At 38.9% G+C, this 15019-nt stretch overlaps 1 protein-coding gene across 4 annotated transcripts in view; it reads left to right on the forward strand.

The window, feature by feature from the left end:
• Window positions 1-12344, forward strand: part of LMTK3 (lemur tyrosine kinase 3) — a 165292-nt gene extending 152948 nt beyond the window's left edge. For 3 of the 4 annotated variants that reach the window (XM_077457440.1, XM_077457443.1, XM_077457441.1), the window contains exon 16: window positions 431-12344. In XM_077457440.1, the coding sequence (XP_077313566.1) occupies window positions 431-447 (17 nt within the window). In that variant the 3' untranslated portion in view covers window positions 448-12344. The remainder of the gene's footprint in view (window positions 1-430) is intronic. The other variant, XR_013263215.1, reaches the window with a different exon arrangement.
• Window positions 12345-15019: the final 2675 nt, after the last annotated feature.

A 15019-nucleotide genomic window follows, 5' to 3' on the forward strand; every position in this document is an offset into this window, starting at 1 on the left:
CACACTATGAAAGTAATTAAAAAAAACAAGTGTTCTAAATACCTATTTACAGCTGTCTTCAGGCCAGTCACATGACTTGCAGCCGCTTTACAGCTACGAGACAGAGCTTCTGTGGGAGGAGCCAAGTACCATGTGATTTCCCCAGCTAATGTCAGAGGGAGATCATGGTTCCTCCCGCAGAAGCCCTGTCTCATAGCTGTAAAGCGGCCCCAAGTCATGGGACCAGTCTGAAGACAGTTGTAAATAAGTATTTAGAACGCTCGTTTTTTTAAATCACTTCTATAGTGTGGTATGCCAGACTCTAATAGAGGGTCTGGCAGTTAATTGCAATTTAAACTTCACAAACAATTTATAGATTTTTTAGTTTTGTTAAAAAAAAAAAAACCTGTCTGTTGGTGACTAAAAATAATTTATATTTATGTCATTCCAGGCACTATTGAAAACTGAGGGTTTTGCCTTTGAGGAGAGTCTGTTGTGCCACAAGAGTCACTGAAGCCACTAAACGCATTTCTCTTTCCTCCCTTAGCGTCTTCGCTGATATTCTTTTTTTAGTAAAATTCAGACATACCCAGCACTGCACATTCCATTCTACGGTATTTCTAACTGTTCTGTAATTGAGATTTCTGTCTATGCCAGCAAAGGAACTTGCATCAGATATCCTGGATGATCAAACCTCTGTACAGGAAGATTTTCTTCATATATAAATGTGCCAAACTGACTCCATTTTATATGATGTCTAGTTCCAGCAGTAGTTAGAAATTGGTATGTCCGCATTTTGTGCTCTGCAGTGAAGCTGACCGCAGTGTTTATGAAATCTATTGATTGATGGCACTTGAGTGTAGTTCTACTAATGAAAGATCATCTGTGATGGGTTACTAAGGCACTATATATAAAGGTAAATATGTCAAATAGACAGAACACTATGTCCAGTTCGCTGATATACATTTGTCCATGCAAGCTGGTAACACTCACCTCTATCTGGAGCACAGACTGCCATGCTCAAGCAGCTTATAGAGAGTGGTGCATTGCGCATTTGTGAGCCAAAACTACAGGAAGATGTGTCCTTGTGACTGCCAAAGTCTATTCATGTGTGATCAGTACAGTTTGTGCATTCACCATAAAGATGTGTAATAGCTACAATAGCAATCCTGTCTGAGCTGATAATGAACAGAGTAGCAGGCAGAGAGCTGCATCCCTTATGACAACTCATCTTACAGACATAGCAACCCTCCTGGGGCTTCCTTAAGCTGGCCATTTAGTAGCAGAATTCCGTTTGTTTCATTCTCTAATTGTTAGTCGGGACAAATCGATGCTAATTTTTGACAAGAAAATTCAATGGCAGGATAGAAAATTTTGCTCGGGCAAATGCATTTCTAACAGTAATGTCATCGAATGTACTGAGAATTTTCTACTAGTGTATGGCTAGCTTTAGTGAGTAGATGGGCTTTGCTCTAACTGTGACAGTTTGCCTATATTTCTGTGGATAAAGAGAGTTGTCAGTTAACCACAACACAGACAAACACAGGCATGGACATTGGTGAACACAGGGACTTCACCTTTTACATTTTTTGACTTCTAAAGCCCAAGCCGCTGGTCACCCACACTGTTTAAATTACGTCTCTATTTGTTCATAAAGGGTCTATCAGTTGAGGAATTGCAGGTTTGCAAGCTGTATCTGCAAGATGCAGATCCTCTTGTATGTGAATGATAAATGCACTGATCATCAGCATTTGTTTTTGAATAGGACCAATTGTTTAAAATCAAGGTTTTAAGTCTCAAAGGTTTGGGAGCACTAAATAAAAACTGCACAATTCTGGGCAATTCAAAATAAGTGTATGATAAAATAGATGATGTTACCTTAAATGAAGATCCAGAAATATAGGCAGCTAAAAGTCAAATTTGGCTATACACCTTCCAAGTTCTAGGCCACCCAATTGGAAGTTGAGATTTGCATATAAATTCAGCTGCCTACACCTCAGAATTTTCTAATCCCAGCATCCGATTCGCATTACTCGCGAGTGTGACTGGCTCTCGATGGAGCTGGTTCACATAGGTCCATGGCGGCCGCAGAGCAGATTACAAAAGGGTCCGGTGCGTGTTTGGGTTTGGTTCAGACAAAAATTTGTACCTGAATCGCACGTGAATTTTGGAATAGACACACAGCAGACAGGTCTCAGGCACAAACCCACAGCCGCCCATATGTGAACCTGGCCTTAGTAATTTGTCAATATATGCTTATCTTAAATTGTCCGGATTTGTGACAGGTTTGCTTTAAGCCCCTATTTTGTCCAAAGCTTTAACAGTTAAGCACCAATTTGATTGTGCTCATAACATTATACCGATCTGGTTTGCACAGGTACAAATTGCTTTTCATTTTTTCTCAGAACCATTGTCTTGATAATGCTTTGATATGCAATCAGTGGCCAGGTCGTGTGGTCAGTGGCCCTCTTCTTCCTCCCCTGCTTCAAGATTAGTTAGAGCAGCTATCCATCAGAATGAAGGACTAGTAACAAAGCCACCACAGGAACCAGTCCGTAATCGTCCGTAATCGTTTATTAGAAAAGGGAGCTGTACTGGAAATAAAAATAAATTTTGCAGGTTTCATAAGCTTATAGTAGCCATGGGCTACTTGATAATTATAATGGTGCCTAGCCATAAATATGGAAAAAGAGATAGCAGAATGTCTTGCCTTCCTGCCTTTTTAATGCTCTAAGTGACTCTTACAGGCCACATTTTTACAGATAAAGACTAAGGTTCTATCCCTCACAGCCAAGAAGACTTCAGCTTGCATTTTTCTTTAGTGCAGATTATAAACCTGGGATCTGATCTGTTTTTATAGACAGCACTTCTATCTACCATTGGCCCATATTTTTACTTAAGTACAGTTTCATCAAATACTGCGGTATTCATACATCAGCCTCATATTGTAGTCTGCCACCTACTTGATGCTAAGTAATATAATTATATAGTCACATGGTGCTTTTGAAAGGATTATCCTTCCCAAAAGTGATATTTTATATATAGGTGACATTTCCCTGGCTTCTTTTATCTCTTCAAGACCTCCATCATAGTGACTGGATATGTTTCCATATACCCTAGAACAGGGGTCTCCAAAGTTTGTAAACAAAGGGCCAGTTTACTGCTCTTTAGACCTTAGGGAGGCCGGACTTTGGCCCATGGGAGTAGAAAATGGCGTCAGTGAGAAGAATAATGTCCCATCTTTGATGTCAGTGGAGAAATAATGCCTCATTATTGCTGTCAGTGGAGGAATAGTCCCTCGTCATTGGCGTCAGTGGGAGGAATAGTGCCTCATTCCATGGGAGTAATAGCGCCCCAAGGAGCAGACAAAGGCAAGCAAAGGGCTGCATCCAGCCCCCGGGCCACAGTTTGGAGACCACTTCCCTAGAGTGTTGGTGTTCTAAACACCTTTAGGGGGGGCCATTTAGGCTGAATGTATCTATATTAATATAGAATAAATGAAACATTCAAAGGGGAATATGGATCCCCTCATAATGGACAAGACAGGTGTGCAGTAAACACAAAGCTCAGAACTCTAGTACTGGGGTTCCTGATTGAAAGTCCTCAAAAAATGAAATAAACTGTTAGGATATGTCATTCTCCCAAACAATAAAATATCACTTTTGGGGTGACTGGCCCAAGACACCTGGCAATTACATCATAGATTTCAAAAATAAAAATAGAAGAATTTTCATCTTCACATCATCTTCTCCAGCTCTGGGCAAGGCAAGACTGAAGAAATATATTTAGCAGAAATATAACATAGGTGTTTAGCTGAGAATCCTTAATGACTGGGTATTGGTGAATGACGCATATTCCAAGAACAGATGCAGTGGGGGAAGATGTGTTTAAAGCAATGTATGTATAATAATTATTTATGAACTGTTTTTTTTTTTTTTTAGTTTAGTTAGTAAAGGTAGGAAAAACATGGCAATAGCAATTTCTGTGTGTGGACGTTTAGGAGACTAAAACATGGATGAAAGTAAAAGTGGAGGCATCTGCCCATATAAACCATCGGACGCCTGTTTTTATGTTCTACCCTGTTTTGCAAAAATGCTAAATGAGTGTGGCTGATTGCTCTAATAATTCCACTTTTACTTTCCTCCAAATGAATACTGTGAACAAAAATAGGTTTTGTTTGCCTGATGGCACAGAGGGGATAAGCATTGATAGTCTAAATATAAAATGAAGACATATCATTCTATGTGATTGTTTGCTGTCTCAATGGAGTTTTAAATTTGGACTCTCTGAGGTTGATTTATGAAAACTTGAATAAATATGGAACTGTTACCATAGCAATCCAATTTTTTATTTGAAATGTGGTTGCTATGAGCAGTAGCCACAATTTTTCCTGATTTTTTTCTCGGTTTTCATAAATCAGTGTCTTTGTGTTCAAAGTTTATGTCTATTTTCATTATTTTTCTCCTCTTTGCCTTTTAATGCGAAGCTGTTTTTTTCCCTGCAAAATAACTTCAGAATGTAAACCTGCTGCTTGCTGACTTGGTTTACTCCTAGTGCCAAATTAATCCAATGGGGAGCCTTATTGGTTGAAGCAATGACACAGTGACTTTGGGTGGATTATAAAATATTATTAAAAATTCAAATTGTACAACAAACTGCAACTATTCAACTTTTTGTTCCTGGACTAGGAATAGTGCACTAGATGCACAAAACGGCTGATGTGCAATTGGAACTTTACTGTGAAATGATTTGTACTAAAGGTGTCCCATGAAGATGGATATGGTTCATAACTGAAGTACCAGTGGCTTCTTGACTAAGTTCACCAATCTCTTCTTATTTGCTGACATCAAGCTTACTTGCCTAAATTAAACGGGAAATGGATTCAAGTAACTTGTTGGTGACAAATTTTGAAAGAAGTCCACAAAAACATCTACAGTTTCTTGGCATCACATGGCTTACACTACAGGATCAAACTTTTTTTAGAAGAAGAAAAACAAAAAAACAAGTCGTGTTGACCATTTTCTAACAGCTAGAACAGTAAATGTATGGCAAAACGTATCCGCTAATCATAAAGAACAATCTTGCCTCATTTTGAAGGAATTCATAATTGTGACTGTCAGGATATTTTTTAACTTCATACTGGATTTACTCTTTGAAAAAAAAAACTAGTAACATTATTGAGAGCTTTGCTTATCAAACTCAACTGACTGCATTCCTAAGACAAATGCCATGTATTCTCCAAACTATGGAGATCTACTTTCCAGCAGCTCATCATATTGACTCTTACATGGTTTGAGGCTTTTCAAGATGCATCATGGGAATCCAGGCTTCATGAATGTGTGTTTGTATGTTGGTTTCTATTTTCTTTTATAATCATTCATGTTTCTTTTTTATTCTTTTTTAATAAATACCATAGCCCAAGGAAAGAAGTGACAGGTAGTATGACAGGTAGTATGCTCCCTTTACTCTTTAAAGAAGCAGTACTAGATAGGGCAATTTATATCAAAATGGCTCTTACAACAAACATTCTAAGCAGAAACTTTTCTTTGGAATTTTAAACATTTTAGTTTCATTTTAAGAATATGTCTACCTAAGCTAGGTGAATGAACTGCTGGTTGACTGTTAGCAGGATGGCAATTTTTTACATTTGTTTGGAGGAATGAAAGTATTCTTTAAAAGTAATGTTAGATTTTTTTTTATGTTTATGATCTCTGTCTCCAATGGTAAATGTTAAATTTATTAAAGTTATTTATGAGTAGAACCACTCTACCCAAATTCCATGCTTAAGGCAATTAGAATGTAAAGCCTATATATTTATGGACTGCATATCCCAAAACCTGACCAGAGTATGTGAATGGCACTGCTTAATTTTGCTGGTAGTATGACCAGTTATTCATAACTGCAAATAGAGCCACTTGAGGGGGACTTTTGATTTGACCACCAGCCATGGTGATCCAACTCATGGGATCCATCTCCTTCCTGAATATAAGCAGCCACACTTGCTGAATCCTTGCTTGTCTAAAAATTCAACAAACTTTATTGCATCTTGTACTGAAGATGCATCAAATCCCTCCTCGCCAGAACCTGTCCACTAATGCGTTCCACCATAGAGGTGATTAAATCTCATCTATTCCCTGAGGCTATCACTAAGCCCCCGCCCAGGGTGAAATGCTTTAGCGGAGTATCGGGGTCTGGCAAGGAGGCCTTTGATTTATCTCTAGTAAAAGATGGAAAAAGTTATGTAATTTTTATTAGGAAAAATAAGTATTTGGTGAAATGCGGCTCTTTATGTTATCACTATGACCAGATAGGCCATCACTGGTAAAAACTGTGCTGTTTTTAGTAGCAGAATGTGAGATTTTCCTGAATTTTGTAAAATTTCTCAGACCCCTCCGTAATGGAAAAACAATCATTTTACTGCAAACATTGCATTTAGGAGCAATATTAGAAAAGTTACTCAGTGGGAAATTTAGTGACAATTAGAACACGTACCACACTGAAGTGGCCTTTATATTGAGGCCTAAGATTACTTTATCCTACACTTGGAACCTAACCTTATGGTACCCTACTAGTTTTCTTTTATAAGAGAGTTTTTTTTCTTCCCTTCAGATACGTATATTTTTAGAAATTTAGGTATTTCATTGACATGCAATATCCCAGGTTTGTATACTATGTATATATACTGTATATATGTGTATATATATATTATATGCATGTATATGTATAATTACAGTTTACAGACATGCACAGTAGCAATTATTTAATAAACCCCCAAAAATTATATGGAAAAAATACTATCATCTAGTACTGCTTCTTTAAATTGTTATAGTGATTAAAGTCAAACTGGTCCAGATGTTTTTGTTGTCACCAAAAGAGACTGTAATATGTTTTAAAATGTATCTACTCAAAACTAAAAACATATATATATATATTTTAGGCCTTAAACCTATTACATTTTTAGCTTTCAAATAATAGTCTGTAGAGAATACGATTTACAAAGCACCTACGCTTCAATCAGTTTAAAAAAGCCCTTAGAGTTCCCTTCAGCTTTAGCCTGGAGTGCTGAATACAGAATTTATTGGGAGTTCAACGTTTAGCAGGATTTAGAAATCTTTAAGTAATGCTGAAGCTTGCTGAAGTCTGTTCCAAGCTTAAGCAGTACTAACATGTGTTTAATCCTTAATCATTTGTTTAAAGCTACAGTCAGCATTTTTTAAAGATCTGTATTCAACAGCACTGGTCATGAGTTCAGTACGTCTGTGCAGTACATGTGCATTTCTCCATGTTTTATTCCTTTATTTCCTAAACGTCCAGAAAAATTCCTGTTGATCTGCTAGAAATCCAGTGTGCTCCTTACTTGCAGTTTCATCTGACTACACAATGCATTCACTACACTGAAATCCCAAGTAGTTTTTTCAGGCCTGGCCAGTTATCTCCTCCTGAACTACAGTGTTCTATAGTCTGGCAAGGTAGAACTAAGGCAGGGCTGATAATACTACTTGGATTTCTGGTAGAATTAACAGGTGATTTTCTGTCCTTGCAGTGTCTTTTTTTCCCCCCAACAGTTGCGTTTATTGAATTAGTGCAACAGTACATAAAAACAGAGGTACAAAGTAGTACAACTAAGTGATTCGTTTACAGAGAGGTCCATGCAGAATAGAAATGAAAACACTGCTCCTGCTACAACCGATAGGATGAAGTCTCAGCTAAGGACAAAGGCAAAGACAAGAAATATTGTACAGCCACATCCAGTATACCAAGTTCATGGCATCAGGGGAGAAGAGAGAGAAGAGGTAGGAGGAATGGGGGGGGGGGGGGTAGATAAATATATCACGTGGGAAAATTTGGTACTCAGGGAACATCAACATTTGAACAGAAGTATAGCAAATAGTAAGGCCATAATCATCTATTCAGCTATTGCAGATTTTGTCGAATTTGGCAGGGCAGTTCCTACTTGCATAAGTAAGCTTATATAAGATAAGGGCCCCATTAATCGATGCCTTCCATCCAGAGACTGTAGAGGGGGTCAGAAATTTCCATCCAACAAGATTTTCCAAAGAGCGTAAAATGCTTCTTTTTTTTTAAAGAAGCAAAACATGGGGAAATTTGCATATATTTCAGAGATGTACTGAATATTTCTTTTACTTTGCCCTGACATAAACTTAAAGAAAGCTGCTTGAAGCTTGATGAATGCTATAAAAAAGCTTGGCCATGCTGATGCTCTTTTGATTTGCATGTATGAGCAAAGTTGCCCTTATGTTTGGGGCCTTTGTGCCCTAATTTATAACCCTGAAGAACTACCTACTTGGAGAGCTCCAAGCTAAACCAACAGGGTAGATCTTTAGAGCTCTTCTCGCATACACATGCTCCTTTCTCTAGTGAATCTCCCCTTCCCCACCTTCCCAAAGTGCTGACACAGATATTACATGATGCTGCAGGCATGTCATACAAAACAGCCCAGTTCTAATATCTCCCTGCAGAGATATCATCAGAAGTGTAAGGATTTAGCATATCTGCTCCTAGGGAATGATGAGGTGAGTACAGTATATGGAACGCAAATGCTTTATTCAGCGGTCAGATTAGTGTTGGGGTCAGGGATAAGGAATGTTAAAGATACGTTTTAGGGGTTTGGAATATTTAGGGGTGAATTTTTTTATGGCCTAGCCTGGGTTCACATTAGTGCGGTGCGGAACACCGCATGTGATTTGCACAGGAATCGCACTGCATTCCTATACAAATCACATTTGATGTCTGCGCAGTGCGATTTGAGCCATTCATTTTGCATGGCTTAAATTGCATCAGCACCAAAATGGTGCCGAACCTTTTTTTTTGTCGCACCTAAATTGCATCACACCCATGCAAGCCGATTCTTGCGCTGCATTTTGTAAGCTGTTTCAGGGTGTCGTTAACACCCACAGCAGTTCGCATGGATGCCATGCTATTTCAATGGGATGGGTTTCCCACATCGCATCAGTGTGAACTGAGGCTTAGAGTCAACAGACTGTCTAGAGAAGCCTTTTTTAACCTTTCAACATTAAATAATTTTCTGGTCTCAGAGAACCCCTGCTAATTATTACTATAGCTACAGCTTATGGTACAGTAGTGTGATGGTCACTGGGAATTTGGCTCCTTACATTTGTAGTCATTGCAAAAAATCCTCCCTTATAGAGAACTCAAAAGATCATTGGTTCCAAGGGTTACTTATTTAAGAGTTAGAAATTGCACATTGTTCAATGAACCCCTAACTACCTGTAAATGAACCTTAAGGTTCCATGGAACATTGGGTGAGAAAGGCTGGTCTAGGTTCAACTTTCTGGCAGGGAAGTAAAAAGGAATTTAAGGTGTGCTTTAGGCTCCATGCACACTGGACTTAAAAAAAGTCTGTTCTCTCGGGAGTAAAAAACGCTCATATAGAGCATTTATATATATATTTTTTTACAAACGCTTCTAGAAGCAAACATGGCTAAATGTGGCATGTAAATATGGCTAAACTGACGTTTTTAGATATTTAGATACCGGTTTCTAGCTGTCAAGTTAAATCGTTTAGGAGAGGTTAAACAACGTCCCGTGTACATTAAGCCTAAAGGGCTTTTTTTTCTGCCTCTAAACGTTAAACTCAAAATATGCCTCTTAACATCCTAATGTGCATGGACACATAGGATAACATTGAGCCACTTCTACAAGCAGAACATAAAACTCCTGTAGAGGCAAACATTTTTAAGCCAGTGTGCTTGGAGCCTAAATGCTAAGAACAGTTGACAACATAGAAGCATTTAGACGAGCTGCATGATTTGGACATGTTCTTGGTGTCAAAAGCTTCACAAAGCTTTAAAATGCCAGTGCTGAGCTGTTGAAGCCAAGACCATATAAAACAAGCTTAATGGAACATGCTAAGCATTTTTGGAGTGCTACAATCCCTTTAATATATATTTTTTTATAAGGGGATTATTCCATATTGTAAAATACAGCGTAGTTCTTGTTTGCACACTAGAAACCCAGTGAGATTAAAAGATACTTTTGAAAGTAACCCAAAGTGATTTGAAAATTCCTACAGTGGCAATGTTACTGCATGGTAGCTAACCACTGCAGGTACCCCAAATCCCAAGGTTTAGTTAATAGCAAAAGAGAGCTAATATGCTGGCAGTGGTACATTAGGTACTTTAAGATTATTCCAGGTCCATTTTGATCTACAGTCTTTAAATTTAATCAGAACTTGCTGAGCAGCTGTATATTTTATACAACTAAAAGCAAATCTGTGATTAATGCACACTATGTAAAGCAACAAGCTCCCCTTCCTAGAAGCACATACTCATCTTGCTTTCACTCCCCTGTCACTCTTTTGCAACACCAGGAGTAAAGAGATAATTGATCCACCTGGCTAAGTAGGAGCATGTGACTCTCTCCCCTGCTGCTCCTTTGAGCTGCTAAGCACGAGGAAAGGAGTCCTTGTGTAAGCTCCAAATCTCCATAGTAAGAGCTTACGCAGGGTCAGTGGACAAGCACCAGTGTTGTCAGATGGAATTACCAGGTTGTTTCTTCACCCCTGGCAGCTGAATTTGGGAGCAATGTGAAGTCTGTATGCGTTGATGAGAAGGGGGGAATTAAAGTAAACCTGTTGCTTTGCTGTACATGAGGAAAGTATGTGTTGGCTTAAGGCCTTCTCATACTTGTGTGTGGGTTAATCTGCACATTTTCACTTGTTATGTTATGGTGTGCTGCGTTAAGCCGGCCATAGACTGGTTCAGCAGGGACCAGCTGATATTCAAACCCAGTATGGGCAGGCTCATTGTACCCAAGTTTATAAATCACTCAACTTGGTTACAACCAAGATCAGATTTTGTCTGAGATTATTGCTAGTGGCTAGCAGCCCTGCCAAGACAACACAATGGCGCCACAGGAGGGAATCCTCCATCAACACTCTGTGTTGATGGGGTAAACTAGTGATTCTCTTTCCTGCAACCAGTGATTTCAGGAAAGAAGATCACTCCATCTATGGCTGGCTTTAAAGTGGTTATATAGCCTCAAGGTTTTTCCCCTTAATGCATTCTATGCATTAACTGAAAAACCTTCTGTGCTGCAGCCTCCCCTCAGAGCTTGCATTTTTCTTACCTGAGTCCGATCTTATCCAGTGATGTGCACAATTGCAGCAGCTCCAGCTGCTGTCTCTCTCCTCATTGGACAGATTGATAGCAGCCATTGGCTCACACTGCTATCAATCAAATCCAGTGACATGGGAGCAGGGGCAGGACCAAATCCCACTATCTTTGTCAATGGACGCAGCAGCAGGACTCAGAAGCCAGCCTGCACAGGTGCCCCCAGGGAAAACACCAGATGAAGAGGATTGAGGCTGCTCTGTGCAAAATGATTGCACAGAGCAGGTGAGTATAGCCATATTTGTTATTTTTCTTTAAATAAAAACGAGGGCTTCTCAGCTTTTTGTAGTACAGTGCAAATTGATGCTTACAATGTGTGTTTCGGTACACTGTCCTACAGGTGTGTTGGCAGCTACTGTACATGTGCGTTGAGTCCTAATGAACCTCACTGCAATGCAATGCACATAATACTGTGTGTTCACCTGTGCTACAGTAGCATCCAGTAAAATGCATGTTTTATTGCACATTACCACAATATGTAGGTTTGAGGCCAGCCTCAAACCCCTTAGTTGGAAGACATGCATGATATTCTTTATCAGCTCAAGTAAGTTACAACAGGTTCCAATGTAAGCTGTTTATAATTCCTGCCAGAAATTTTAAAGCATTATCTAGACATTCACATATTTACTGGAGGTATTTAGGGAACATTAATCCAGGATGATTTGTAATAGTCTTCAAAGGTGAAACATTAATTCTAATATTTTACTAATTTTGTTCAAACATTAGAAAGTAACATCAACGCTCATCAGACTTATAGATACTCGGTGATATCTGGGGACACCGGCACAGTGTGATTTTTTTCACTAATATTCCTATCGATTTATAATGCAACCAAGTAGGATAACATAGGATTAAAAGAGACTTCACTTAAAACTAAACACCTTAGTTTTGAATGGATTTCCTTTTTAAGATCAAGGGAGGCTTAAGGCATCGCTGCTCCTTCCAATATGTATAAAATGGGTTATAAGAGTATAAATATATACATATATATATATGAGAAACCATAAAGACCGCAGTATTATCTCTCAGAAACTCACATTATTTTTACATGGTTAAAATGTGATGTATTTTGACAATTTTGTCTGTAAATAGGATACATTTGCTGTTCTTAAGTGCAAATTGAAAACAGAATTTTTCATTCAAAATGGTGTTTGTTCGCCAAAACAATGTTTGCCAAAAAGGGAAAAACATTAAAATAAGATCTTATACTGACTGGCTGTTTCTGTTTGAATGACTGAGCATTTACCAGGTTTGCACAGATGATATATGTTATTATTCATACTGTAAAGGATTTCTGTAAAACAGAATTGCAGTCAGGAGCTTTAAAAGAAGGGGGTATATGGAGTTTTATACATCAGCTCCTGTACTTATTAAATCTGGTCAGTGCATTTGCCTCTATCCTATAAATGTGAACAAAGCAAAACTCCATCCATGTACTCACCAAAAAATGAGTACAATGCTACTTGGAGACAAGACTGGCCAAAAGCATTTCAGATGGTTCAAGTAACAACAAATTTCCCCTACAGCAGCTTACCCCAGCTTAGAAGCCAAATTCCACCTTCTTTAGGCTGTGTGTAAATATGCACATGTAGCATGCTTTTAGATGCATTTACCTTGCGCTTAAGATCGTTTTCAGATGTTTCAAAGTTCCTTCAGAGGTGCTTCTGACTTCCTCCAAAATTGTTACTTTGCCTATGCAATGTTTCTGAAATGGGCATTCCCCGATCACCATAAACTCACCTTACCTACACTCCCACAGCTTCTTGTTCTTCTAGAGCTGGCATTGAGTTTGACTGTGACCCAGTGGTACAGTGACATCATTTACCCGATTATATTGTCAATATTCCCATCGCACACATTCTTGGAATGGGCTCAAGCATAATGGGTGCTGTAGCATCAATCAGCTGGAGACTGGAAACATCATAGATCAATGCACATATTTGTAAACACACTACAGATCAAGTGTCATCCGAAGATTTTATTGAAGAATGATCACATCTCATAGGACCTGGTGCAACATTTCAGATCCGCACAGGACCCCTCACACGTGGCTCCAAAACATTGCACATGGTCTTTTGTGATGTGATCATTCTTCAATAAAAGCTTTGGACAACCCTTGATGACCCATGGTTTGCTGGCAATAATGTGCATTACTCACCCGACCGTGTGACATTATGGCATATAACAATTTAATAGACATGTGCATTAGTTTTCGCCCAAATGCATTTTCACCCGAATTTCAGGTATTTTCATTACCGTTTTAACAAATGATAACAAACGTGCAGAATCCGAAAAACTAAAGATCCAACATAAACAAATGCTTTATTTTAGGAGCTTCGACATGACGCTGACAATAGCGATCTGTGTCCATCAAACCTGTGTTCGAATGTGCCTAACCTTAGCTCTATTAGTCCAAGATTATTCTACATAGAGAGAAAAGATTCAACATAGAGAGAAAAGATTCAACATTATAGAGACAATAGCAAAAAATGTTGAATGTGCCTAACCTAACTCTATTAGTTCAAGATTATTCTACATAGAGAGAAAAGATTCAACATGAAGATTCGACGAAGCAGTCGGCGCAAGTGGACATTTATGGTCAAATGCTCCGCCCATAGGCTATAGAAGAATTATAATGTTGGTTGACTAGTAATAATAATTAATAAATATAATTATTACTAGTGTCATACAACATTAGAATTCTACTATAGCTTGTAGGTCAAACATTCGATCGGAAATGTATGATTGCAGCGTCGTACAGTTTAGCTGCTCCGTCAAATCTTCTTAGAACTTTCGGCAGACACAAGTCTTCAATGTCAGATTCGACCTTAATTATTTGGAATTTTCGGACTAATGCATTTTTTAACTAAATAAAAATAGGATTTTTATATACAGCTTACCTGTAAAATACTTTTCTTGAGAGTACATCACGGGACACAGGAGCTTCATTACATAGTGGGTTATATAGGCACCTTCGGTGATTGGACACTGGCTAACCCCAATTAAGGAGAATTCCTCCTCTATATAACCCCTCCCATATGGGAGGCACTTCAGTTTTGTAGCAAAGCAATAAGAAACCACGTAAAACCCAAGAAGGGCGGGAGCCCTGTGTCCCGTGATGTACGCTCAAGAAAAGGATTTTACAGGTAAGCTGTATATAAAAATCCTATTTTCTTGATCATACATCATGGGACACAGGAGCTTCATTACATAGTGGGATGTCCCAAAGCAATGCTCAGTTTTAGGGGAGGGAGACACAGATCAGAATTATAGACCGCCATGGACCAGAGGAACTAAACTGCAGCCTGCAGTACACTGCGCCCAAAGGCAGTATCTTCTTGCCTTCTGACATCCACCTGATAAAATCTGGTGAATGTATGGACTGATGACCAAGTCGCAGCCTTACAGATCTGAGCCAGGGAGGCCTGATGATGCACTGCCCAAGAAGCACTTACAGCCCTAGTTGAGTGCGCTTTTACTTGAAAAGGCGGAATCTTCCCCTTTACACTATAGGCCTGAAGAATAACTTGTCTAATCCATCTTGAGAGTGTGGATTTTGATGCCCCCTGGCCCCTTTTAGGGCCTTCTGGCAAAATAAATAAGCAATCAGTCTTTTTTATCTGATCAGTTGCCTGGAGATAGATACTGATTGCCCTTACCACATCTAGAGTGTGCAAAGACTCTTCTTCTGCGGACTGTGGATCTGGAAAAAAGGATGGTAGGATTACATCTTGATTCAAATGGAATCCTGAAACCACCTTGGGTAGAAAGGACCTATTAGGAAGCATCACTACTCGGTCCTTATGAATAATTAGATAAGGTTCCTTGCTTGAAAGAGCTGCCAGTTCTGACACTCTTCTAGCTGAGGATATGGCTATCAAATTTTT

Source organism: Lithobates pipiens, unplaced genomic scaffold (genome assembly GCF_037356315.1).
Source record: "Lithobates pipiens isolate NorthernLeopardFrog02 unplaced genomic scaffold, aLitPip1_a1.2 Scaffold_27, whole genome shotgun sequence".
Classification (NCBI taxonomy): Eukaryota; Metazoa; Chordata; class Amphibia; order Anura; family Ranidae; genus Lithobates; species Lithobates pipiens.